This window comes from Hemitrygon akajei, chromosome 6 (genome assembly GCF_048418815.1).
Source record: "Hemitrygon akajei chromosome 6, sHemAka1.3, whole genome shotgun sequence".
Taxonomy (NCBI): Eukaryota; Metazoa; Chordata; class Chondrichthyes; order Myliobatiformes; family Dasyatidae; genus Hemitrygon; species Hemitrygon akajei.
The window spans coordinates 35,336,866-35,362,568 of record NC_133129.1 but is presented as its reverse complement, the minus strand read 5'-3'; the positions used below and the strand labels follow the sequence as shown (position 1 = coordinate 35,362,568).

The following is a 25,703-nucleotide window of genomic DNA, read 5'->3' as shown; positions in this document are numbered from 1 at the left end:
TTACAACTCTCTGTAGCTTATTCAATCCTGTGCTGTAGCCACCACCCCCACCCCACCCACCATCTTAGACTGTGATGCAGCCAGTTAAAATACTCTCCAAAGTACATCTGTAGAAATTTGTGGGTCTTTGTAACTAAATCCTTTCAAAAATACTTGCAAAGGAAAAAGCCAGAGCACATCAAAGGAGTACATACAGTCACAGAAAGAAGGTGCAAACTCCACACAGACTGCAAGAGACGCGAGGTAGAAATACATGTTGCTAAAGCTGTACCATCTGATTTAGTGACCTCATGAGAAAGGAGTTAACGAAGAGGAAATCTGATAGAAATAAGATGCAAAAGGATAAAGAAACACCAGTTACATTTTCAGCTATATATATTTTTTTAAAACTCACTTACTTCAGTCCAATCTGAATTTGAGGTGCTTCTAATGTGGAAGCCTCATCTTCATCATAAATAGCATCTTCCATTTCACTTGGCCTAACAGAAGAGTATAATACTTAAGCTAGGAGCAATTACAAACTAAACAAGATGACAATGAGACTTGGGAACATTAAGATAACTATAAATGACAGGTTAAATTTCAGCAATAAATGGTACTGCAGCATAAAAACCAGGTCCAACAGGCTCCAGGATAGCTTCTTCCACCAGGCCATCAGAATGATTAACTCACACTGATACAGTTGTATTTCTATGCTATATTGACTGTTCTGTTGTACATACTATTTATTATGAATTACTATAAATTGCACATTTAGACGGAGACATAACGTCAAGATTTTTACTTCTCATGTATGTGAAGGATGTAAGTAATAAAGTCAATTCAATTCAAATGTTTATAAGTTACACTCTGGGAGTTAAATGCCACTCATGAATTTTAGATAGTACAATACTGGAAATACTCGGCCGATTAGTGAGCTTTAACAATAGATCATCAGCTTTAATGATTAACTCCACTTCTTCCTCCAAAGATCCTGCCTATCCAACTAAACTTTTCCTCATTTTCTACTCATAAGACAAAGCTAAGTAACCCATTTGTCCTTTAACGTGCAAGTTAGAAATGTATTCTATGTTATAGGGAGACAGAGCCATGTATTGGAAAGAAACTAGAAAGAACGTTGGCATCTATGCAGCACCTATCTCACATGAACGTGATTGACTCCCAATAGGCTTAGTAAACACCATGTATCAGTTTAAGAAGGCAACAACGACAATTTCTAATCATAAAGCATCATTTATTAGACACTGCTGTCATTAAGAGAGGTGGTGGTATGTCATCAACATACAAATGGATCTCCGGGTCTTTTCAGATGATATAGCTGAGGGTCAGCAAGTGGATGTGGGGAAGAGATGAAAATAGATCATGATTGGTACAGGATCTGAACAGCAATAGAGTCAGAGTCATACAACATAGAAACTGGTCCATGCCAACCAAGATGCCCATCCAAGGTGGTTCCATTGCCCGCGTTTGACCCATTGTTCATTGTTGATTGAATAGGCCCTTCTGGCCCTTTAAGCCGTGCTGCCCAGCAATCTCTATTTAACCCTAGCCTAATCATGGGACAATGTACAGTGACCAATTAACCTACCAACCTGTACATCTTTGGATTGTGCGAGGAAACCAGAGCACCTGATGAAAACCCACGTGGTCACAGGGAGAACGTACAAACTCCTCACAGATAGTGGTGGGAATTGAAACTAGGTTGCTGGTACTGTAAAGCGCTGTGCTAACCACTGCACTACCTATCCAGGTACCTGTCCAGATATCTTTTAAATGTTGTAATTGTACCTCCCTCAACCAGAGTCAACTTGTTTCATGTAAGTACACCCCTTGTGTCAAAATGTTGCTCCTTGGTTTCCTATTAAATCTTTCCCCCTCTCTCCCTAAACCTATGCCCTCTAGTTCTTGATTGATAAACCCTGGGGAAGAGATTGTGTGCCTTCCCTCTACTATGCTTCTCCTGAATTCATACTCCTCTATGAGACCACCTCTCAGCCACTGATGCTCCAAGGAATAAAGTCCTAGCCTACTCAACTTCCGTCTGTAATCCAGTTCCTCAAGTCCTGGCAAAATCCTCGTAGGTCCTTTTTGCACTCTTTCCAGCTTGATGGCCTCTTTCCTATATTGGTGTGACCAGGAATGATCGTAGCATTTCAAAGTCTGGCCTTGCCAGTGTCTTGTACAACTGCAACATAACATCCCAACTTCTGTGCTCGATTCCTTAAGTGATGAAGACCAGAATGCCAAAAGCCACCTTCACCACCCTCTCTACCCGTGACTCCTCTTTAAGGGAATAAATGGATTAGTGGTAGATGGATGTAAAATAACACACCCACTGCACTGACATTTTAACCAAAAGAAATTTCAACTCACAGTGTACAACTAAAAATTATTAATATTTAGAATCATAAATCTGTAGAAATGTAGCTCAAAAGAAGGCCATCTGATCCATTGAGACTTCGTTGCCTCCTCCTAGAACAAATCATTAATATTGTTTTCCCACTCATTTCCCAGAGTGCTGCAAGAGCCAGTCTGATACTGCACCCCTTTGAAAGCTCACTGTAATTCTGTTTCACTCTTAAAGTCAGTGAGTTCCAGGTCATAACTTTATCTGAATTAAACACACTTTTTTCCCTTCTAACTTGTGTCTTTTGTAGAAAATTTTAAAGCAATGCTCCTCGTCTTTGAGCCACCAGATAATGGGAACAGCTTCCAACTATTAAACCTACCAAAGCCCTTCATGATGATTATATGTGTAAAGCTCAGTGAAGTATGGAGCAAAAGGTGCATACCGTTTGACAGAGGCCTCGTAAACTCCACTGTCTCCAGCAACCGATTCGTCAGAGACCGCAGCTGAAACACATGCCACTTTTCCTTCTCCTCGTTGTAAATCAACACCTGAAAACAGAAAAGATAGTTCTCATCAACCTTTTCAGAACTTCGACCAGATTTCCCTAATTCCTTTTGAGAAATGAGGCAGCCATTCAGCCCATTGCATCTATGCTGCCCTTCCCCCCTCCCCCCCCCCCCAGCAATGTTCCCTACAATCGCATTCCCACTAACTTCCCCAAGATCTTAGCACCCATCTGCTTTGGTGGCAAATAATCAGAATCAGGTTTAATATCACTGACATTTGTGGCAGCAGTACAGGGCAATTCATTAAAAAAATGCAAATTACAACAAATTTTCCCCACCATGATTCCCCTCTCCCTGCCCCCTTCCCACTTTCAGTCCACAATCAAAACCCGTATCAGAATCAGGTTTATCATTACTCGTGTATTTCATGATAATTTTTTTTGTTTGGCAGTAGTACAATGCAATACATAAAATTACTACAGTACTGTCCAAAAGTTTTAAGCACCCTAGGTGTGTGTGTGTGTGTGTCTACACTAAATTAAATACAGTAAGTATTGTAACAAGAAAGAAAAACAAATAGTGAGTTAGTGTTCATGGGTTGGTTCATTGTCCTTGAATAATCTGATGGTGGAAGGGATGAACCTGTTCCTGAAATGTGGAGTATGTGTCTTCAAGATGGTAGTAATGAGAATAGGACATATCCTGGGTGGTGGGGGTGTGGTCCTTAATGATAGATGTGCCTTTTTGAGGCTTTGCCACAGTAAATACAAAAGAAACATAATAGAATTAATGAAAAAGTGCACACAATAAACAACCAATGTACAAAAGATAACAAACTGAGCAAATGCAAAACAAAAACAAAATAATAATTATAATATAAATAAATAGTATTGAGGATATGCATTGTAGAGCATATGCAAAAGTGAGTCTATAGGATGTGGAATTGGTTCAGTGTTGAGTAACTGAAGTTATCTCCTCTGCTTCAAGTGCCCTATGGTTGAGGGGTAATACGTAACTGTTCCTGAACCTGGTGGTGTGGGAACTGAAGCCCCTGTACCTCCATTTAGCAGTGAGAAGAGAGCATGACCTGGATAGTGGGAGTCTTTCATGATAGCTGTTGCTTTCCTTTGAGAATCAGAATCAGGTTTATCATAACTGACATATGCCATGATATTTGTATTTTGTGGCAGCAGTAAGTGAAATTCAGAAAAAACACCATAAGTTACAATAAAAATATATATTTAAAAATAAAAAAACAAGTAGTTCAAAAAGAGAAAAGAAACAGTGTTCATTATTTGCTCAGAAATCTGATGTGGAGAGGAAGAAGCAGTTCCTAAAACATTGATGCGTCAGGCATCTGTGAGGCTTGAGTCTCATTTTCAAAGTATGTCTATGTCTTCATATACTACCCTGAGATTCATTTTCTTGTGAGCATTCACAATAGAACAAAGGAATACAATAGAATCAATGAAAATCTCCATACAAAGAATGACAAACAACAGCCAAATGTAAAAGGTTGAGCTCATAATTGAGCCAGGCGCTCTAGAGCAATAGCTCCCTTGTGATCCCTTCCTGCCTCTTTAGGAGACCATTAATGAACTTATGTTATGGCGGTATTTCCTTGCTGTGCTTAAAATCACTGCAGAGTTTGCCCACAAAATAATCATTGCTGAGGTACAGAATGGTGTAGAGCATGTGAAAAGCAATATAAATGCAAATGATTTTCTTCCTTTCAATTCATTTTCTGATTTTTCTTTCAGCCATTTAGACCCTCATTGTCTAGTTGTTTCATTTCTGGATTTCATATCTTTAAAAAATAATTAAAAGATCCAGTGACAGAATTTCCACTTAGTTTTTTTCCTGAAGTGCTTGGCTCTCATTGGAATGTGCTCAGGCACACTGGCAACATCACAGAGGACAGCCTCACAGTCTATCCAGTCATTTATGTCAAACTGTCACAGGCAGTAATCTACAAGAACAGGTAGAGCCTGACACTTAATGAGATCGTTAGATATAGATGCATGTTAAAGAGTTCATCCATTCTTTGGCAGGGTGTTTACGCAGTGTCCTGATGTAGCATCTTGACCTGAAGTGTTGACCATAAGGTGCTGCTTGATCCACTGAGTTCCTCCAGCATTTTGTTTTTGCCCACAGAGTTTCACTACCCAAGCCACTCTCCATGTTGTCAGAGAGTGATAGGGTGGAGCACAGGGGCTGATTTAATCATCGATTCAGATTCAGATTTAGTTATCACATGCACGTCAAAACATGTAGTAAAATGCTTCGTTTGTGTTAACAGACACACAGCCAAGGATGTGCTGAGGCAGCCTGCAAGTGTCACCACACATTCTGGTGGCAAGATAGCATGCCCACAACATTCAACACAACAACACACAACGACCAAACTAAGAAACAGCCCCTATAGAACCACATGGCAAAGGGCAGCTTAGCAAGAGAACCAAGGACCTGCTCATCCAGACAAATATGGGATGATTAGCTATGTTTCAGTCCACTGTTGTCAACGGCCAAAAGATGGCACCAAAATCTTATTTTCACTATTGAATAAATTGCATGCATGAAATGGCAGGAAGCAAAATCACCCTTTTTTTAAATGATTCATAAAGCAAATGTATAGGTTTTAATAAAACTAAGCGTGACTTACTCCTAAAACATATTTTACCGCATTAATCACTGAAAAGTTTGCCTTTTTATGACTAAACGTACGAACTTGATAAAATTCAGTGAACATTTCAGTGATGGGGTATTTCAATGTGGTGCACCCTACTGTATACATACATGATAAATCTAACCCTACCTTCCTACAGAGCCCATAAGCCTCAATTTTTCTTACATCCAGAATCAGAATCAAGTTTATTATCACTGACATACGGCATTAAATTTGTGCAATACATAAAAATCACTATAAATTACAATAAGAGTGCAAAAAGAGAGCTAAATAGTGAGGTAGTTTTCATGGACCATTTAGAAATCTGATGGTGGAGGAGAAGAAGCTGTTCCAAAACTTTGAGTGTGCCTATCTTTGAGTCTCCAAAAAGACCCTATTGTATCAGCCTCGTTCACCTTCCCTGGCACCCAACGCTCTTTGTGTAAAATACATTTGCCCTAAACATTTCTCCTCTTGTCTTAAACAGGTGTTTTCTTGCATTGGCCACAGCCACCCTGGGGAAAAAGATGCTGGCTGTCCTACTATCACATAATTTGAGCCACCATTCCACCACAGATGACCAACAGCCCCTCATTAACATAGCTTGCCTCTCCCTACAATCTGTCCGCTGATTTCCTCAGCGTGGTTTAAGGACTTTCACACACTCTCAGATTACTGCTGTCCCCAAAACTGAGGTTTGCAATGACTTTGCATGCAGCGATTTACAGACAGTCCTTGTCGAATATTGTGGTAGATATATTTGTTTCCCTTATGCAGATGCTCATAACAATTGTTATTTTTTAAAAGTTCAAAGTGACTTTGGCATGAATACTTTCATTAATTTCAGATGACAAGCATTATCAGAATAACACGGAACGATTCATCTATAAAATTACATTTTCTGGCTCATCTCACTCTTTGCACCTTGTGCAGCTGAAATTGCACGTGCACTTGTGTGACTCAGTGTAGCCACGTATGTGGAAAATGATAAAATAAGATTAGAAATATGTAGATGTCAGGTTCTCAAAGTTACACATTTCTGTTGTTTTTCTCTACCGGCATTTCACTGATATATCCTCCTTTGTCCCTCTTAGGTACTCCTTGAGGGTTGAGGAGACTCACTCTTTCTCTAGCTATGACATGGCTAATAAGGCCAATGTGGGAGTCATTGAATCTCTGCTGATGGGTCGAGAAGAAACTGAATGCTCCCAAAAAATCCTCACTACTCCTTTTCGACCTTGAGTGATGGTTAGATGGAAATTCCTTTTCAGGGGAAAAGGAATTCCATTTAAACATCTTTAAAAGGCTTCCTCTGTGCTCCTTGTAAACACTAATGGTGTTGGACCTTGGAGTGGTTGTTTTGGAAGCTCAGAGTGAAGTGCCTATTTCCAGGGTTGTGATGCACCCCCCACAGAAGCCTAGTGAATAATCAGGCACAAGAGACGCTGCAGATCTTGAGAACACAAAGTGCTGGAGAAACTCAGCAAGTTGGGGAACATCTATGGAGAAGAATAAACAGTCGATGTTTCGGGCTGAGACCCTGCATCAGGACAGGAAAGGAAGGTGGCAGCATACAGTCCTGATGAAGGATCTCGGCCCTAAATTCCACTATTTATTTCCCTCCAGAGATGCTGCCTGACCAGCTGAGTTCTTCTAACACGTTGTATGAATAATTTGGCATTTGATGCAGGCTGGGAAAGGAAACAAATGTTGGTTTGGTAATGCTGCTGTGGATTTGGAGTATTTTACAGAGATGATGTAGGTGCTACCTCTCTAGTGTCTGCGTATTTCACACGTACAAAAGTTTGTCTTCTTTTGCACATTGGCTGTTTGCCAGTCTTTATTTCTCTGTAGTTTTCATTGATTCTATTGTATTTCATTGTTCTACTGAGAATACCTGCAAGAAATTAAATTGCAGGATAGTATGGTGACATATACATATTGGCATTATAAAATTACACATTGCTGTAAGTAATCATTGGGTCAGGGAGTTATACGGCATGGAAACAGGGCATTTAGCCCAATTCATCCAACAAATGTACCTATCTCATCCATAAGAACATCATAGGAGCAGGAGTAGGCCATTCGGCCCATTGAGCCTGCTCCGCCATTCAGTAAGATAGAAACATGGACATAGAAAATAGATGCAGGAGTAGGCCATTCAGCCCTTCGAGCCTGCACCGCCATTCAGTATGATCATGGCTGATCATCCAACTCAGAACCCTGTACCTGCTTTCTCTCCATACGCCCTGATCCTTTTAGCCACAAGGGCCATATCCAACTTCCTCTTAAATATAGCCAATGAACCGGCCTCAACTGTTTCCTGTGGCAGAGAATTCCACAGATTCACCACTCTCTGTGTGAAGAAGTTTTTCCTCATCTCGGTCCTAAAAGGCTTCCCCTTTATCCTTAAACTGTGACCCCTCATTCTGGACTTCCCCAACATCGGAAACAATCTTCCTGCATCTAGCCTGTCCAATCCCTTTAGAATTTTATATGTTTCAATAAGATCCCCCCTCAATCTTCTAAATTCCAGTGAGTATAAGCCTAGTCGATCCAGTCTTTCTTCATATGAAAGTCCTGCCATCCCAGGAATCTGGGATCATTGTTGATCTGACCATGGACTCATCTCCACCTACCTGCCTTTTCCCCATAACCCTTAATTCTCCTACTATGCAAAAATCTATCCAACCTTGTCTTAAATAAATTTACTGAGGTAGCCTCCAGTGCATCCCTGGGCAGAGAATTCCACAGATTCGCCACTCTCTGGGAAAAGCCGTTCTCCTCATCTCCATCCAAAGTCTACTCCCCCGAATGCTGAGGCTAATCCTATTTACCTGTACTTCACCCATATCCCTCTAAACCTTTTCCAACAATGTAGCTGTCAAATATCCTTTAGACCAGGGGCTCCTAACCTGGGGTCTACTGGTCCATGGCATAAAAAAAATATTGGGAACCCTGCTTTAGGCAGTAAATGGGAAATTATAAATTTCCAGAGGTACCAAATTGAGGTTTCTCTACAAAACCTTTTTATCAGTCAAAAGTTTTTGCAAGACCAAAATAGATGGAGTTTGCATTTTTGATGGATAGATTGCACACTCTTTTTCAAGCAGCCATTCTTTAATGAGCGGCAGGAGGTGGTGAGGAGTGTTGTGTATTTAACATTTCAGAAGTATTTGAGTAATATTGTATGTATGTTGTTTGTTCATTTAAATAAGTCATTAACAGTTCTATGTAGGAACATAGAATATAGAAATCTACAGCACGTTACAGGCCCTTCGGCCCACAATGTTATGCTGACTACATAACCTACTCTAGAAATTGCCTAGTATTACCCTATGGCATAGTGGTCTATTTTACTAAGCTCCGTGTACCTATCTAAGAGTCTCTTAAAAGACCCTCTCATATCCACCTCCACCACCATCGCCAGCAGTCCATTCCACGCACTTGCCACTCTCAGCGTAAAAAAAACTTACCCCTGACATCTCCTCTGTACCTACTCCCCAGCACCTTAAAACTATGCCCTCTTGTGTTAGCCATTTCAGCCCTGGGAAAAAGCCTCTCACTATCCACACGATCAATGCCCCTCATCATCTTATACACCTCTATCAGGTCACCTCTCATCCTCTGTCACTCCAAGGAGAAAAGGCCAAGTACACTCAACATATTCTCATAAGGCATGCTCCCTAATCCAGGCAACATCCTTGTAAATCTCCTCTGCACCCTTTCTATAGTATTCACATCCTTCCTATAGTGAGGTGAGTACTTGAATTGCATAAATCATCATACCTCCATATGATATGTACCCACTTCACTTACAGTAAAAACAAACATACATGAATTAGCTCTTGGGCTCCCATGGTTTTGTTACAAATAGTTTTTATGTTTTGGAGTTACAAAATATAACAGTTGCGATGAGGTACTTTTAACATGAACCCAAGACCCAATTATCTACCTGTTGAACTGCAGCGAGAAACAGTCAATTAAAAACACAGAGCAGCATGTGTAGAGATAGTTGAGTTTTAAAAAACAGGCAGTAAACTGAAGAATTCACAGGTTCACAAACAGTGGGTACTGGGTGATAGTCATAAAAAAGGAGCAGAGTGGCTGGCTACATCAGAAAGATGGACGTGTTCCATTGCACAATAGATAACCCGATATTGTATACAGAATGGATTAAGCAGTATTTTGAAGGAAATGGAATAGCCGATGAGAAACAACAACCAATTTTACTGAGTGCATTGGATTTAAAGTATACAGTTTTCTTCAAAGTTTAACTGTTCCAACCAAACCAGCCAAAGTGAGCTTTGTTGATATCATGAAGATAATGCAGGAACATTTAGAACCAAAACTATTGTTGGTTGCAGAACACTTCTGGAATCAAAAGGAAGGGGAATATATTTCAGCATACGTGGCTAAATTGAAGAACTTGTCTGAGCATTGTCAGTTTGGTAATGAGTTTAATGATGCACTGAGAGATTGTTTAGTTTGTGGAATCTTACAAGAAAGTATTCAAATATGGCTCCTAACTGAAGCACAACTTACATTTAAAAGAGCAGTTGAAGTAACTGTATCAATGGAAACAGCAGACAGAGACGCAATTATGGTGCAGTTAGAAATGAAAGTGAGCGTGAAAAAAACTGCAACGTTTTAACAGAAAACGGCCTGGCTGAACAAATTGTGTTACTGTTGTGGCAGGGCCTCACATACAACAAACATGTTGGGTTGACAAAAATAAATGGTCTGCACAAGGAAGATTAAAAGCTAAAATGTCAAGTTGCAGTTTCAGAAAGGGCACTAATCTGCATGCAGTTGATGAAATATCTGATAGTGATGACAGTGACACAGGACTGGCTAGACTTGAGATCTACATTGTGAAAATTAACAACAGACATGCAATATGACTTACACCAGAAGTAAATGGCAAATTAATTAAAATGGAATTGGACACTGACTCGGCTGTTTCAGTCAATCCACAAAGTGAGTTTGAACAGCATTTCATAGATACTAAACTGAAGCTTGCAGAACTTGTAGTGGAGAAAAGATCAATCCTGTGGGAATGACATTTGTAGCAGTGAAATATAACCAACAACAAACCACACTGGGCTTGTATGTGGTAAAAACAGGAGGGCCAGCATTGGCTGAGACAGCTACAATTTAATTGGAGATGCATCCACCATTTGAATGCCACATCCCCTGTAATAGAGTCAACTGAAAGGTCACATAATGATTGATAAACAAGGTCTCCAGAGCGGATTATAGGGATTGCACATGAATGGAGGCCTATGTGGGAAGGAAGGGCTGGCACAACATTGTGGGCTGAAGGGCTCATGCTGTGCTGTGCAGCTCGATGTTCTCTGTCCTATATACCCGTTGATGTTATAAATGTACCAGTGAAAAACACCAGTCACAAGTTCATAGCCTTATTTATTAAGGCACAGAAGGCGGCCAGTTAGCCCGTAGAGTGCATTCTGGCCCCAAGCAGATCGATCCCAACTCACCCATCAACTCGATTTTGCTTGTTGCCACTTATATCCATGAGGAGTTATTTACAGCAGCCAACTAATACAAAGGCACACCTTTGGTACATGGAAGAAAGCTGGAACACAGGGAGAGCGTGCTCAATCCAAATGCATACCACCCAGGTTCACGGTTGAACCCAATCTCATAGAATTGAGAGGCAGCATCATCTCTCCCTGTGCACTGTGTCACTCACAGGGACAGAAATAAGTCCTTCAGCCCATCATATCAATGTCAGCCATTCTGCCCATCTAAACTAATCCCACTTGCCCACATTAGGAATTTATTCCTCTATGCATTACCTATTTCACTGCCTTTCTAACAGCCCCTGAAGCACTGAAATTGTGTCTGATTCCACCATGTCCTCTCTATGGAAAAAGTAACTTTACCCTTAAGATCTCCTAGCTTTCATCTTTAAACTATGTCCTCTTGTTTTTAATAGTCATACAATAGATAAAAAATTCTTACTATCATGCCTCTCATAATCTTATATATAGTATTGTGCAAAAGTCTTGAGTACATATAGCTAGGGAGCCTAAGACTTTTGCACAGTAATGTTTACCAATATTAACAAAAACTTAAAGACTCACAGATATTGCTGTTTCAAGGGCAAATAGAGGATGGAGATGGATGGTTTTCCACCATGTGCTTCAAATTAAATCAAAATTAACCCACACAAGAAATGATATAAAAATCAGCTTACAATACTGGGTCAAAGTGTATGGCAGCCTACCTACCCTAGTGAATTTTCTCTGCACTCTCTCCAGCACAGTTATACTCTTCTTTCAGTGTCACAACCAGAACTGCACATAATATTCTAAATGTGGCCTAACCAAACTCTCTCATCTTCTGCACCTGCCCGAGACAATGGAAATGCACCCAGAGTAGAGCAATTTACTTTTAGTTCTTTTAACTTATTATGTTTGGAACCACTGACATTTTAATAACTAATTCCAGAAATAATTATAAAAAAACATGTAACCCTTTCACCATAGGCTTGCAAGGAGTCAGCTATTACTGTGAATACTAACCAACAGCAACATAACTCTGCAATGCATGGGAATAACGATGAGAAGGCTACTTCCAGTAAATAGACAGGTCCAGGATAGATATGATTCCGGTAAACACAAAAAAACATAAAAGTTTGAATATTTCTTCTAAGGGAAAATAAGACAATTACCTGTGTGAATACTGACAGACAACCATGAAAATTTAATGTTCACCAGGAAGCAATAATTCAGCTCTCACCAGTATAAACAGATTGAAATGGCATTAACAAAATGTTTTAAGCCATAACAAACAAAATGATGAAAAGGGCTCATCACATATATGTATAGCATTGTATAGCATGCATACAATCGTTAAAGAACAAATCAATCCAGTTTGCTTCGGTTCATTTACTCAAAGTACCAAAATAGTTCTGTACTGAAGTAGTAGTCCAAAAAAGATTAAAAGTTATAAATACCTATCCAACGTCCAGGGAAAGGCATTAAGCTGCTTCCTTTTGCCTTTTCTCCAATGTTGTGTGCTAGCTGGCTCAATGAAACTTATCTGCACACTCTCTGTGAGACCATGAGGATTTTCTGACATCTGCATCTGTCCTTCCAAATTTGGTTCTGTGAGCTTTTCACCATGTTCTTCTGCCATGTTTTTTGTCTGTTACTTTTTATTCTTCTTTTTTGAAACTTCTTCGACACCCTTCCCATTACTCCCCCCCCCCCCCCCCATTGCTCTTTCTAGTATGCCTACCCGTTGCCTGTGTTTTTCTCCGAGGCATCTTATCGGCCAAAATATTAACAAGACAAATCCTTTTGGCTAATTCAACAACCCTAACTTATTAATCAACTGAATTTTTATTTTAAACAGCAAAAATGAAATATTTTATTCAAGCTGTAAACATATAATGTAATTAAAGGAACCATTTTTATATAGATTTGCATTTTGAGGAGATCTTCAGAAAATAAAATGCCCAACAGCGTAACTGTATTAATAAAATAAAGTATGGTCTTAAATCAGGATATTACTAACAAGATACCAGATACATTGCCCATGCATCAACTAAATTGAACTGCATTTAAATTCCACAGAAGCAGCAGGCCTGGAAAATATTCCCCAAACAGCATTATTCCACAATAGTGCCCTCTTCAACCTTTCTTTTATTTTTTCCCCGATCCAGCTGAAAGAGATCTAAGAAGCCTAAGAGGCGGCAGATGCTAGGATCTGGAGCAACAAACAAGATGCTGGGGGAACCTAGCAGCTCCTGTGGAAAACAATGGAAAGTCAACATCTAAATGAAGGGTCTTGACTGTCCATTTCTCTCCATTGATGCTGCCTGAGCCACTGAGCTCCTCTTATTTGTTACTGAAAGAGACCCATTCTAGCCTAATACTTGTGAGCATTCAGTTGCAACCGGAGCTATTAGAGATTGGAAGAAGCACCCAATGTATTTTCTACCACCCTTCATATTGATCAGCAAATAATCCCAGAAGCTTTGTGGCCAACCAATTCAGAAGTAATTGGGGATTGAATCATAAGACCATAAGACTGTAATTAAGCCAATGGCTGATTTATTATCCTTCTCAAATCCATTCTCCTGACTTCTCACTGTAACTATTAATGCCTTTACTGCTCAGAAACCTATTAACCTCCATTTAAGTAAACCCAATGACTCAGCCTCCACTGCTGTCTGTGACAATGAACTCCAAAGATTCACCACCGTCTGGCTAAAGTTTCTCTTCGTCTCTGTTCTAAAGGGTCGTTCTTCTACCCTTGAGGCTGTGCTGGAAGTATCCTCTGCACATTCACTCTTTCTAAGTCTTTCAATATTTGATGGGTTTTGATGAGATCCACTTTCATTCTTCTAAAATCCAGCGAGTATGGATGCAGAGACATCAAACGCCCCTCATACGTTAACACTTTCATTCTGAAACCGGTGACCTTCTGAGTGTTTAGAACTTAGTTACACATTGTGTAGCTTCTCACCGAGAGAGCATCCATGTTAATAACTAAACACAGCACAAAAGAGGGGACTTTCTCACCTGCAATGCCTTCGTTCATGGTAGAGAGAGGAACTGCTAGTTCATCACTGAGGCCTTTAGCCTCATTCAAGAAATGTCCACCTCTGCTTCGAATCCCAGGGTCCACGGTCAGGTAAGGCGCTCGAGTCCTGCTGGCCTGACCAGATTCCAGCAACATTTGGCTCTCACTGCTGCCATACAAGCTGAGACTGACAAAACCTTGGTGCAACTCGCAGCCTTCAAAGTCTGCTGCCACAGGATGCAAAGCTGACTCCTGGGCCGAGGACAAAAATACTGTATCCGAGACCAGGGGCGAGCTCGGAGGAGACAAGGAAGAGAGCGAAGATCGGGAGGACAAGGAGGTGATTGACTTCGAAGACTCAATTAGAGATTTCACGCCATGTCCTGAAGCAGAGGGGTCTGCAGATTCTTCACTGCGCGGATCCTTGTGGGATTTTACCACCTCATTTTCGTGGATGGTGGTTATGGGCCCTGAGGGACTGTATACAGCTTTATCTTGCACAATGAAGTCCAGCTGCTTGTACTGGTACTCGTACTCTAGGTCGGCTGTTTGGTCTGACTGGTTGTAGTAGAGCTCGGTGGAACTAAGGGAGTTGAGAGAACCCCTGCTAGATGTGTTTAGGGAGCCCCGGCTTGACGTGAGTGATCCCAGGCTGCTCCCAGACGACACAGACAGTGTGCTTGCTGAAAGGCTGAAAAAGAAAAGCACTAAGTGAGAGAGGCGTTCATCACAGTGTCTTGACAAAATGGTAACCATGGCAACCCAGCCTTAATAATGAGTTACTTATGAATACTTCTAACTCAGGGTTGCTTCCTAATTCTCGTCAATTTCCTGTCAACTGGAGAGGAAGGAGTTAATTGTCATGTTGAATTTCGTATGAGCACAAAATTGAATAAAAATGCTTACTCCCAGATTTAATATTTTACAGTATATTTTCAGGAAAGATAGAATGGGCTGGAAATGCTGATCAAAATAAACTTCTCCCCTGGGTACAGCAGCCTATAATTAATGCAGTGCAGATTTGCATTTATCTGTGAAAACTGCCCAGGCTCATGGAAACACAATTTCAAACCCCTGACTTCAAATTTAAAGGATTCAGCCACAGATCACTTCATAGATTGATTTTCATCCCTGGTTGATAGGTTAACCTAACTGAATTTTGGGTGCCGAGTACAAATTACTAACCCAGCTACTTGCTATAACTAGAACTACCATTCAGGTATGAAATTCTGGGCATATACCTGTATCTCTTAGTTCAAAATTGCACAATTCAAATTTTCTGATCAGTCTAACAATATTTTCACATATGTTTGTAAATTGGTTAATTTAAAATTACTTCGAGCAGGTAAAAAAAGCGAATTATAGGCCAGTATACTAGATAAAAAACGACTTTGCAATCACCACAAGACTATACATAATAATTGGGAAAGTAATTATTTCTATAATACAGTTTCTCCTTATAACTCAAGCCCTCCAGTCCTGGTAACATCCCCCGTGAATCTTTTCTACACTGTCTCTAGCTTAGTTACATTCTTCCTTTGTACAGCGAAAAGAACTATACACAATATTCAAGGTGCAATCTCACCAACGTCCTTTACAGCTATAATAAGATGTCCCAATTCTTGTGCTCCCGCCCATCTGGTGAAAGTAGGCTTGCCAAAAGCCTTCTACACCACCTTGTCCACCTATGTTGCCACTTTCAGGGAATTATGTACTTGTATCCAAAGGTCTCCCTATTCTACAACACTCCCCAAAGACCTACCATTTACTGGGTTCTTCCTGCTCTGGCTTAACTTCCCACTTTGTATGTCTGAGTCAAATTCCACCTGCCTTTTCTTTGCCCAATTTCCCAGTTGATCAGAGGCCTTAGACAACCTTCATTGCCTGCTACACCAAAGATTTTGCTATCATTCACAATACGAATTTACTAATCTTGTCACCTGCATTCTCATCATTGTTCTGTGTCAAACAATAGGGGACCCAGCACCAATCCCTCCAGCACACAACTGATTACAAGCCTCCCATCTGAAAAACAACCCTCCTCTATCACCTTCTGATTCCTCCAACAAAGGCAATTTTGTCATTCATTGAATTTCTAACCCTGGACCCCATGAGATTTCATGTTCCAGACCAGTCTAACACGTGTGACTTAATTGAAAGCTTTGCTAAAGTCCATGTTTACCACCCTGCCCTCATCAATTCTCTTGGTCACCTCTTCAAGAAGCACAATTAAGTATGTGAAAGGTGATAACCAATGCCTAAAGCCATGTTGACTGAAGACATATTTTTCCTTACACTGAGCCATGAATGCTAGGTGACGGATCATATCCCTGAAATGCTACTTGTGGTTAAATTAGAATCAATGACTCAACTTCATAGGAAGTGACTCAAAATGCAGGGGCTTGGTAGGTGTTAGTGATGCAGTGTAAAGTCATTTATCCTGGCCTTGTTACATTTTGGAGATTGATTCATTCTGTAGCTTACATTTGAATATCTATTTATTTTCTTAAACACCAAGGAAGAAAACATTATGATTTGTTCCAGATATATTTGCCTTTAATATATTTTATAGTAAGGAAGGGTTGGAGCAGATAAATAACCATAACATTCTGGAAACACTGGTTAGTGTGAGCTTTCTCCCGGGGGAACAGCAGCATGCTATTAATGCGTTCCAGATTAGCATTTAAGTTTGAATTCTGTCCAGGCGCTTGGAAGTAGGATCAAACTGAAAAGATACAAACTAATCCTTGAGGAATGTAGTTTCTGTGTTCTCTGCAAAGTACCTGGAAGTCCCTGATTTATAGTACATATATATACTCACACATGAAAGACACTGAGGGAAAAAAATGCTTGCCAAATTCCTTTGGCAATCTATATCATGCCAATGTGTAAACCGAGTATCGTAAGTGACTGAATATAAACAAGTTGAGCAAATCTATCATATGACAACCTATAGAAAATGCTGGAGGAACTCAGCAGGCCAGGCAGCATCTATGGAAAAGAGTAAACAGTCGATGTTTTGGATAGAGACCCTTCATCATGAGTCCTGAGTTCTGATGAAGGGTCTTGGCCTGAAACGTTGACTGTTTACTCTTTCCCATTGATGCAGCCTGGCCTGTTGCATTCCTTCAGCATTTTGTGTGTGTTGCTTTGGATTTCCAGCCGCAGCAGATTTTCTTGTGTGAGAGGTATCATATACTTGTTGATGAACTGGACTCTAGAATTAGATTAATCTCCGAATTCCCTCGGAAATGTCTGCTTACCTATTGCATGTATTTTGCATCGGCTACCTGATGTCCCAGCTAGATCATCCACACAAAATGCTGGAGGAACTCAGCAAGTCAGGCAGCATCTTTGGAGGGGAATAAACAGCTGATGTTTTGGACTGAGATCCTTCATCAGGACTGATGACTTATTCAGCTTATGCAGATGCATCCTTACTGAAAAAGTGCAGGATTAAATTCCACTGAATTATCGAATATCATTCCGGTGGCATGGCAGACACAGCTTCTCTAGTGCAGAAGGGGAGAAAGCTAGCCAGAGGTCCTGTGTTTGGCAGAACAGCTATTGTGCATGCTCATTTGAAAGAGGACAGAGCTGAGCTTGGTTACCAGCTGAGAAGTACCTGTACTTAAGATGACGCAAAGCTAAAGCAGAACTAAAAGAATGTTACAATATTAAGCGGAAGAAGATTTATGGGGTTAAGGCAGAAAAGTAGTGCTGAGGTAAAAGATCAGCGACAAACTTACATGGGCAGCACAACGGTGCAAATTGCACCAGAGACCCAGGTTTAACCCTGACCTCAGGCACTGTTTGTGTGGAGTTTGCATGTTCTCCGAATGCTTGCATGTGTTTCCTCCCACATCCCAAAGACATATGGGTTCATAGGCTAATTGACCATAGTAGATTGCCCCCAGCGTGCTATTTAGTGATAGAATCAGGGAGGGAGGAGTTGACAATAATGTGGCAAGAATAGATATTTGGAATAATGTAGGAATTATTGTAAATGGATGGTTGGTGCTGACTCACTGGACCAAAGCTACTGCTTCTGTCATTTATGTTCTGTGAAAAAGGTACTTGGACAGGAATCAACAAATGCCAGAAATGGGAAAGGATGCACATTTTCAATGAAGGAGAGAATTAAATACAAATTGTGGCAGCAATATTTATAGATATTAAAACTAGAAATTTAAATCAAAAATTGTTTTTAATCTTTCAGACTGGGATCCTGAGATTGTAATTATAGAAAGAAAGCTTTGCATTTATGCAGTTCCTTTCACAATCATAGGATGTCCCAACATGACTTCAATCAAATAATCACCTTGTGAAATGAAACTTCTGCTGTAAAATAGGAAGCACAATGCCTTATTCACACGCAGTAAGCTACCCAAACAATAGCATGATAATGTCATGTTTTAATAATGACAGGGGAGACATGGATGTTGGCTGGGATAATCCCTGACATCTAATCTATTTTAAGGGAGAGCAACAGGCCTTGATTTAAAATCTCATGCAATAGGTGGAATTTCCTGGCAAAGCACTGTTCCCTTAGCATTGTAGTGGGGTATTCTTGAGGCTACAACAGCGTTGTAGTGGGGTAATCTTGTGCCGTTTACTAAGTCGCAACAGTCTGCTCAGGCACACAACTGCAAGGAATTATCCTAGCAATAAAACATTATTTCTACTTAATTTCCATTTTATTTTAAACAGAACTTGAGTACTCCTGAAGCATTTCACAGGACAAAATGTTTGCCTTCTTCTAAACATAGGATCACTCAGTGACCAATTTCACATTAATATAAATTAATATTTCAAGAAAATTTCAGCTTTCTTTGTAGAATATGTCCTGCTGTCTTATATTACTTCTCTCAGAAATTTTCCTTTACAACTTGTCTTATGAAGATAGGTTGAACGAGCTAGTGCTTTTCTCTTTGGAGCCAAGGAGGATGAAAGATGATACGAGGCATAGATACAGTGGACAAGGCAGTGACTTTTTCCCAGGGCTGAAATGATTAACACGAGGGGGCATAAATTTAAAGTGATTGGCTTAAAGTATCAGTAGGATATCAGAGGTAGTTTTTTTTACACAACCAGTGGTGGTTGTGTGGAAGATTGGTCATAGAGGAAGATTGATTAGAAGCATTTAGGAGACTCTTAGACACATGGATGATAGAAAAATGGACAGCTATGTGGGAGGAAAGGTCTAGATTGATCTTAGTGTACATTAAAGGTCGGCACAACATCATGGACCGAAGAGCCTGTACTCTGCTGTAATGTTCTAACTTGACAAACTCCTCAGCCCAATGAAAGAATATCTAAAAAAATAAGGTGTGGTATTAATTGCTGCAGAAAAAAACTCCACACTTGCATCTACAATGACGCCACCATACAATCTGAGCAGCTGCCGATTTTGAATTGACACCACCTTTGACGCACCTGGAATAAACCCTTACTTTCACTAGCATCAACCCTGGCCAAGTAGGTTGGATTCACACTTGCTGCATCAGAAGGTCCTGGATTCTGGTCCCACCCCAGATGTGACTGCATGCTTAAGGTTGCCACTTCTGGGGTATGCTGCACAGTCTGAAACTGCAGGTTTTAAACCGGGGCTCCATTGTCCTGTCAGTACAACACAAAAGATCTGCTGAGCTTTACAGGTTTCGCTTCATGAGTATTTTGTGGGAGACCCGGTGCTTTGGGACACGTGAGAGATGCAAAACACAAATTCTAGTCTTTATAGCAAGTTTGTTCATCACATGCTAAACCAGCTGCAGGATCCCCCTTCCATTCCAGTCCTGATGTAGCATCATGCCCTGAATTGTCAACTGTTAATTCTCCTCCATAGATGCTAGCTAAACTGCTGAGGTCCTCCAGCATTTTGTGTGCTGCGCAGGTTCAAGTGCTGGCTTGCCTCAGCTGTATTTTTGTCTGTCAAAGCTCACCAAGCGAGAGGATAATGTACAGGGGCAGAGAAGGTGACTGTGACAGTGCACAGAATGCAGTTTGAAAGCTGCCTGACGTTCGTACAATGGCGTACAACATCCAAGCCCACCCACTGTGAGGCAGAACCACTGATCAAAACAGAATTTCATATAAAGCTGAAACGCTCATTCCAATCTGTTTATTCGGTCCTGATCTATGAATAATTGCCATCAAAGGTCTCAGTTTTACATGTACACCATGTGAGCATGTACCTTTTGAGCTGCGAATGCAGAACCATGATTAATTGGGTTGCATCCTCAAGCTGCTGAACCAGGCTCTTTCTCTTCTCTTGTAACTTTAGTCTGAAAATAAAAGCATCAATTTTGATTACTGACAGCAAACTGGGATTGGCTTATCCGTGACACACAGGATATAAAATAAAAGCACCAAAGCAACAATGTAAAATCATAATTAAAAAAATGCAAGGCTTTTCGAGCTGGCTGACCTTTGAATGTGAGATGGTCTAAAAATGTAATTCTTTGAATAGCACAGCATGAGAGGAGACTATTCAACTTACTGAATTTGCACTGGCTCTTTGAAGAGAAGTCTGACTAATCCCATTCCCTCAATCTTTCTCTGTAGTTTTCCATGCAATTTTCCCTTCCTTCAAGGACCGGTCCACTTAGCAAGCTACTGTTGCCCTACTAGAGTGTATTCAAGATCCTAACCAAAGTTCAAAGTAAATTTATTATCAAAGTACGCATACGTCAGTGTATACTACCCTGAGATGAATTTTCTTGTGGGCGTCCAGAGTAGATACAAAGATATACAATAGAATTAATGAAAAACAAGCAAAGATGCAAAACGAGATAAACTATGAACTCACTGTATCCCATGTTTTCTTGGTTTCCTTGCCAACTAGTTTAAATATTTCTTATTATTTCAGATTTCTCATAACAAAGAAGGGTATTCAGCTGATTGGATCTAGACTAATCATCAGAACAATCCCATTAATCCCTTTCTAATTCTTTTCCCATTTAAACCTACCAGGTCACTAGAAGGTTTATCTGTATATGTTACTGCGTAACATAAAAAAGCAAATGAAAAGTAAGTCTGCTTAGAATTGGAATAGCATCCAATTACCCAGAAAATCTACCAGTCGGCACCACCAAAGTCTTCATGGCAGTGTTCTAATACAAGAAGCATTGGAAATGGACTGTCATTACTCTATCCAGCAGGCATGACTTTAAACCCATTCACTGAATCTCCCGCGAGCCCTCAATTCTGGTTCATTCTTAGCTTCAACACTCCATCTACCTTGAGAAATCCCCCATCCTCGCACCCATTCAAGGAAACCTGCACTGTGCCCATTCCATATGTGGAGGCTTTATGAGGCATTGGTCAGACCACATTTGGAGTATTGTGAGCAGTTATGGACCCTGCATGTAAGAAAGAGTGTGCTGGCATTGGAGGGGGTCCAGATGATGTTCACTGGAATGATCTGTGGATGAAAAGGTTAATGTATGTATGAGGTGTGTTTGTTGACTCTAGCCCTGTATTCACTGGAGTTTAGAAGAATGATAGCAATCTCATTGAAACCTATTGAACATTGAAAGGCCGAGAGTAGGCGTGGAGAGGATGGTTTCAAAAGTGGGAGAGTCTAGGATCAGAATAGAAGGATGACCCTTTAGACCAGAGATGAGGAGGAATTTCTTTGGCTGGAGGGTGGCAAGTCTATGGAATTTATTACCACAGACAGCTGTGGAAGCTAGGCCATTGGGTATACTTAAATTGGAGCCTGATAGGTTCTCAATTAGTATGCATGTCAAAGGTTTTGGAGATAAATCAGGAGAATGAGATTGAGGGGGAAAATAAAACAGCCATGATCAAATGGCAAGGCAGACTTGATGGACAGAATAGCATAATTCTGCTCCTTTGTCTTATGGTTTTATATTTCATATCTTTCTGGGAGAGTGATGCCCAGAATTGGTCTCCATACTCTGTATTTTGGGTAAATTAGTGTTTTATTTTGATTTTGCACATCTTCCTTGCTTTGTACTTTGTCCAAACCATTGATTAATAGTTTTAGGAGATGGGTCAAGTAATGGGCAGTACTCCTGGAAGATGAGGTGGAACTTTAAGGTTTTTAATGTGGCCAGCAATCTATTGATTTATCAAACCTTGCAGATGTCTCATTAGGTTGGTGGTGATGGTGTTGGTGGATACAATAGGATATTTTAAAAGACTCTTAGATAGGTACATGAAGCTTAGAAACATAGAGGGCTATATTTTAGGGCAATCCTAGGCAGATTCTAGAGTAGATTACATGGTCGGCACAACATTGTGGGCCGAAGAGCCTGTAATGTGCTGTAGATTTCGATGTTCTATGCTTTCATGAACTTAAGAAATCTGGCAGTTGAAAGGAAGATAATGCAACTTGAGTGAGAAGCTGAGAGCCTTTGCAACAATTCTTCAGGACTAGGTGGAGTCTCCCTCATATCTCTCCAGTCTTCAGCAAAGGGCCGCGTCTTACCAGAAAACAGGAAGAGCCCTGTGCTCCTGATCTAGTGCATTCCTTGCCTGAGACAGTCCATTTATCTATCGTCTCGAAAGGCTCATCAGTGCAGTAAAACTTCCCAACTAGGACCAACTAGGACTTCATAATTTCTTTTTGTCTGAAATGTCGCCCAGTGCCTACATCTAAAATCTAAGAGCTGATAATTGGCTATACTAGGTGGAAACTGGATATCCATGAATCAGTCCTCGAGGATTAGAGATTGAGAGGGCCCAACAACTTTAAATTCATTTCAGTGTTATCATTTCAGAGGATCTGTCCTGGGTGGAGCATGCAAGTGATTACAAAGAAGGCCTCTACTTTCTTAGTAGCTTGTGAAGATTCAGCATGTCATCTAAAACTTTGACAGTCTTCACTAAATGCACAGTGGAGAGTATCCTGACTAGCTGCATCAGCCTGTAATGAAAAGAACAATGCCCTTGATTGCGAAAGCCTCCAAAAAGTATGGCTACAGCCTAGTCTGTCACAGGTAAAGCCCTCCCCATCACTGAGCACATCTACAAGGAGCAATGTTGCAGGAAAGGAGCATTCATCTTCAAGACTCCCACCATGTAGTTCATGGTCCTGTCTCACTGCTGCCATCAGGAAGTAGGTACAGAAGCCTTAAATACCACACCACTAAGTTCAGGAGCAGTTATTACCCTTTAAGCATCAGGCTCCTGTAGCAGAGTAGTTAACTTCAGTCATTCAGTCTACTAAGTCTTCAGGGAGCGGTGTCTCAGAAAGGCAGCGTCCATTATTAAGGACCTCTAGCACCCAGGGCATGCCCTTTTCTCACTGTTACCATCAGGTAGGAGGTACAGAAGCCTGAAGGGACACAGTCAGTGATTCAGGAACAGCTTCTTCCCCTCTGCCATCTGATTCCTAAATGGACTTTGAAGCTTTGGACACCACCTCACTTTTTTTAATATACAGTACTTCTGTTTTTACATGTTTTTAAAATCTATTTAATATACATAATTGATTTACTTGTTTATTTATTATTATTATTTTAACTTTATTTATTATTTTTGTTTTTTTCCCCTGCTACATTATGTATTGCATTGAACTGCTGCTGCTAAGTTAACAAATTTCACGTCACATGCCGGTGATAATAAACCTGATTCTGATTCTGATTCCAACAGTGAACTGATTCCACAAACTTTCAAGGACTCTAAAACTCATGTTCTCAATCTTTATATGCTGGCAGAACGCAACAGGCCAGGCAGCATCTATAGGAAGAAGCACTGTCGACGTTTCAGGCCGAAACCCTTCATCCTGACGAAGGGTGTTGGCCCGAAACGTTGACAGTGCTTCTTCCTATAGATGCTGCCTGGCTTGCTGTGTTCCGCCAGCGTTTTATGTGTGTTGCTTGAATTTCCAGCATCTTGTGTTCTCAATATTTATTACTTTTTTGGTTTTAACTTTTTTGTATTTGCACGATTTGTTTTCTTTTGCTTATTGGTTGTTTATCTGATTTGCTTTGTGCAGTTCATTAATTGATTCTATTGTGTTTCTTTACATTTACTGTAAATACAAGCAAGAAAATGAATCTCTGGGTAGTATATGGTTACATGTATGCAATTTGATAATAAATTTACCTTTGAACCTTCAAACATTATCCAGCAGACTATTATATGAAATATAAATGGCTTTTTTAACCCACTCTGCCACCCTGGATGTAGTTGGTGTTTATGGGAAAACCAGTAGATTTATTGCACTTGGCTTTTTAGCACACAAATTTTGTGAGGAAGTTGAGAGCATACAAAATTAGCCTTATATACTGGAGACACACAGGTCAAGCAGCATCTGAAGAGGGAGACTCAACATTTCAGGTCAAGACCCCTAATTAAGCCAAATGAAGGGTCATGACCCGAGACATCATCTGTACAATTCCCTCCACAGATGCTGCCTGATCTGCTGAGTTTCTCTGGTAGTTTGTTCGTTGCTGAGTTCAGGGTTAGCAGAAAATATATAGAAGGAATAATCATTTACTTCTCAGGTTGACAGGATGTGATTAACAGGTTGCCATAGAGTCAAAGAGCCTGGAGCTAGGGTTCAGGTTTTCAAAATACGAGGTAGGCCCTTAAGGAGGATTTTCTTTTACTCAGAGGGTGGCAAATTTTTGGAAATTTCTAAATTGGGATGTTGTGGAAACTCGGTCACTGATTGCATTCACAAGATCTCTGGATGTTAAAAGCATCAGGAGTTTCAGCAATAGGGCTCATAAATAAGGCCTGAGAGATCAGAATAGCAGGGAAACCCCAGGGGTGAGGTAACTTACCCTTAGTCTCTTTCATGCTTTCTTATGTCCAAAGGTTTATGCACAACAACCTCATCTCTCCCTTCTCCTGTACCCTTCATTCCTCCCCCCATCATGATATTGAAAAACAAGCCACTAAGATGTGAATGCACTGCTCTGGAGGCCCCGGTGGATCCCACACTGACCTCTCAGTCAGTGCTTCACTGGGTGTGCTCGATGCAGAATGAAGCTCTCCTTCCAATCGTTTCCTCTCTGCTTCCAGCCGCTCCAGCTCATCCTGCGAGCACTTCCTTAGCGTCACAAACTGCAGCTCCTTTAGCAGCTCTTCCTTCTCATTAATTAGCATCAACCTGTCTCGCTCAACGTCCAACAGCCCCGGCCATGCCTCGGAGTCCAGCTTCGATAATTCAATTTTTATATTCGCTATTCTGTTCAAGGAAAGCAGAAAATAATCCTTTACCAATATCTGTTTCTTTCACATTAAAATAAACCAACATACATTCATGGCATGTTCACACTTTGGAAGAGTTGGAATATTAACATGCGAGTTGTCACTGTCACAGAATCATAAGGAATAAGAACAGGCCATTCAGTCCATCCTCTCCATGCTGACCATTAACCTTACCCATCCACACGTATCCCATTTACAAGCATTTGGTAGAAAATGCTGTGTATATAAAGTCTTTTATTCATTCACAGGATGTAGATTTGAACTTGACTTCGACAAGAACATGGCAAATTTAAACACAATACCAAATGTATTTAATAAAAATCCCCAGCTACCACTTTAGCATTGAACCCATGTTGTGAAATCAATTGTCCAGAACTCTAGATTCTAATTCATATGACATGGAAACAGACCTTTTGGCCCAAATCACACACGC

The 25,703-nt window shown here is 40.5% G+C and overlaps 1 protein-coding gene across 3 annotated transcripts in view; it reads right to left on the bottom strand.

Moving 5' to 3' along the window:
• Positions 1-25,703, bottom strand: part of LOC140728944 (protein WWC2-like) — a 241,370-nt gene that overhangs the window by 35,308 nt on the left and 180,359 nt on the right. For all 3 annotated transcript variants that reach the window (XM_073048070.1, XM_073048071.1, XM_073048072.1), the window contains 5 exons: positions 25,005-25,247; positions 20,275-20,364; positions 14,080-14,771; positions 2,793-2,898; positions 399-479 (listed from right to left, as the gene is read on the bottom strand). In XM_073048070.1, the coding sequence (XP_072904171.1) occupies positions 399-479; positions 2,793-2,898; positions 14,080-14,771; positions 20,275-20,364; positions 25,005-25,247 (1,212 nt within the window). The remainder of the gene's footprint in view (positions 1-398; positions 480-2,792; positions 2,899-14,079; positions 14,772-20,274; positions 20,365-25,004; positions 25,248-25,703) is intronic.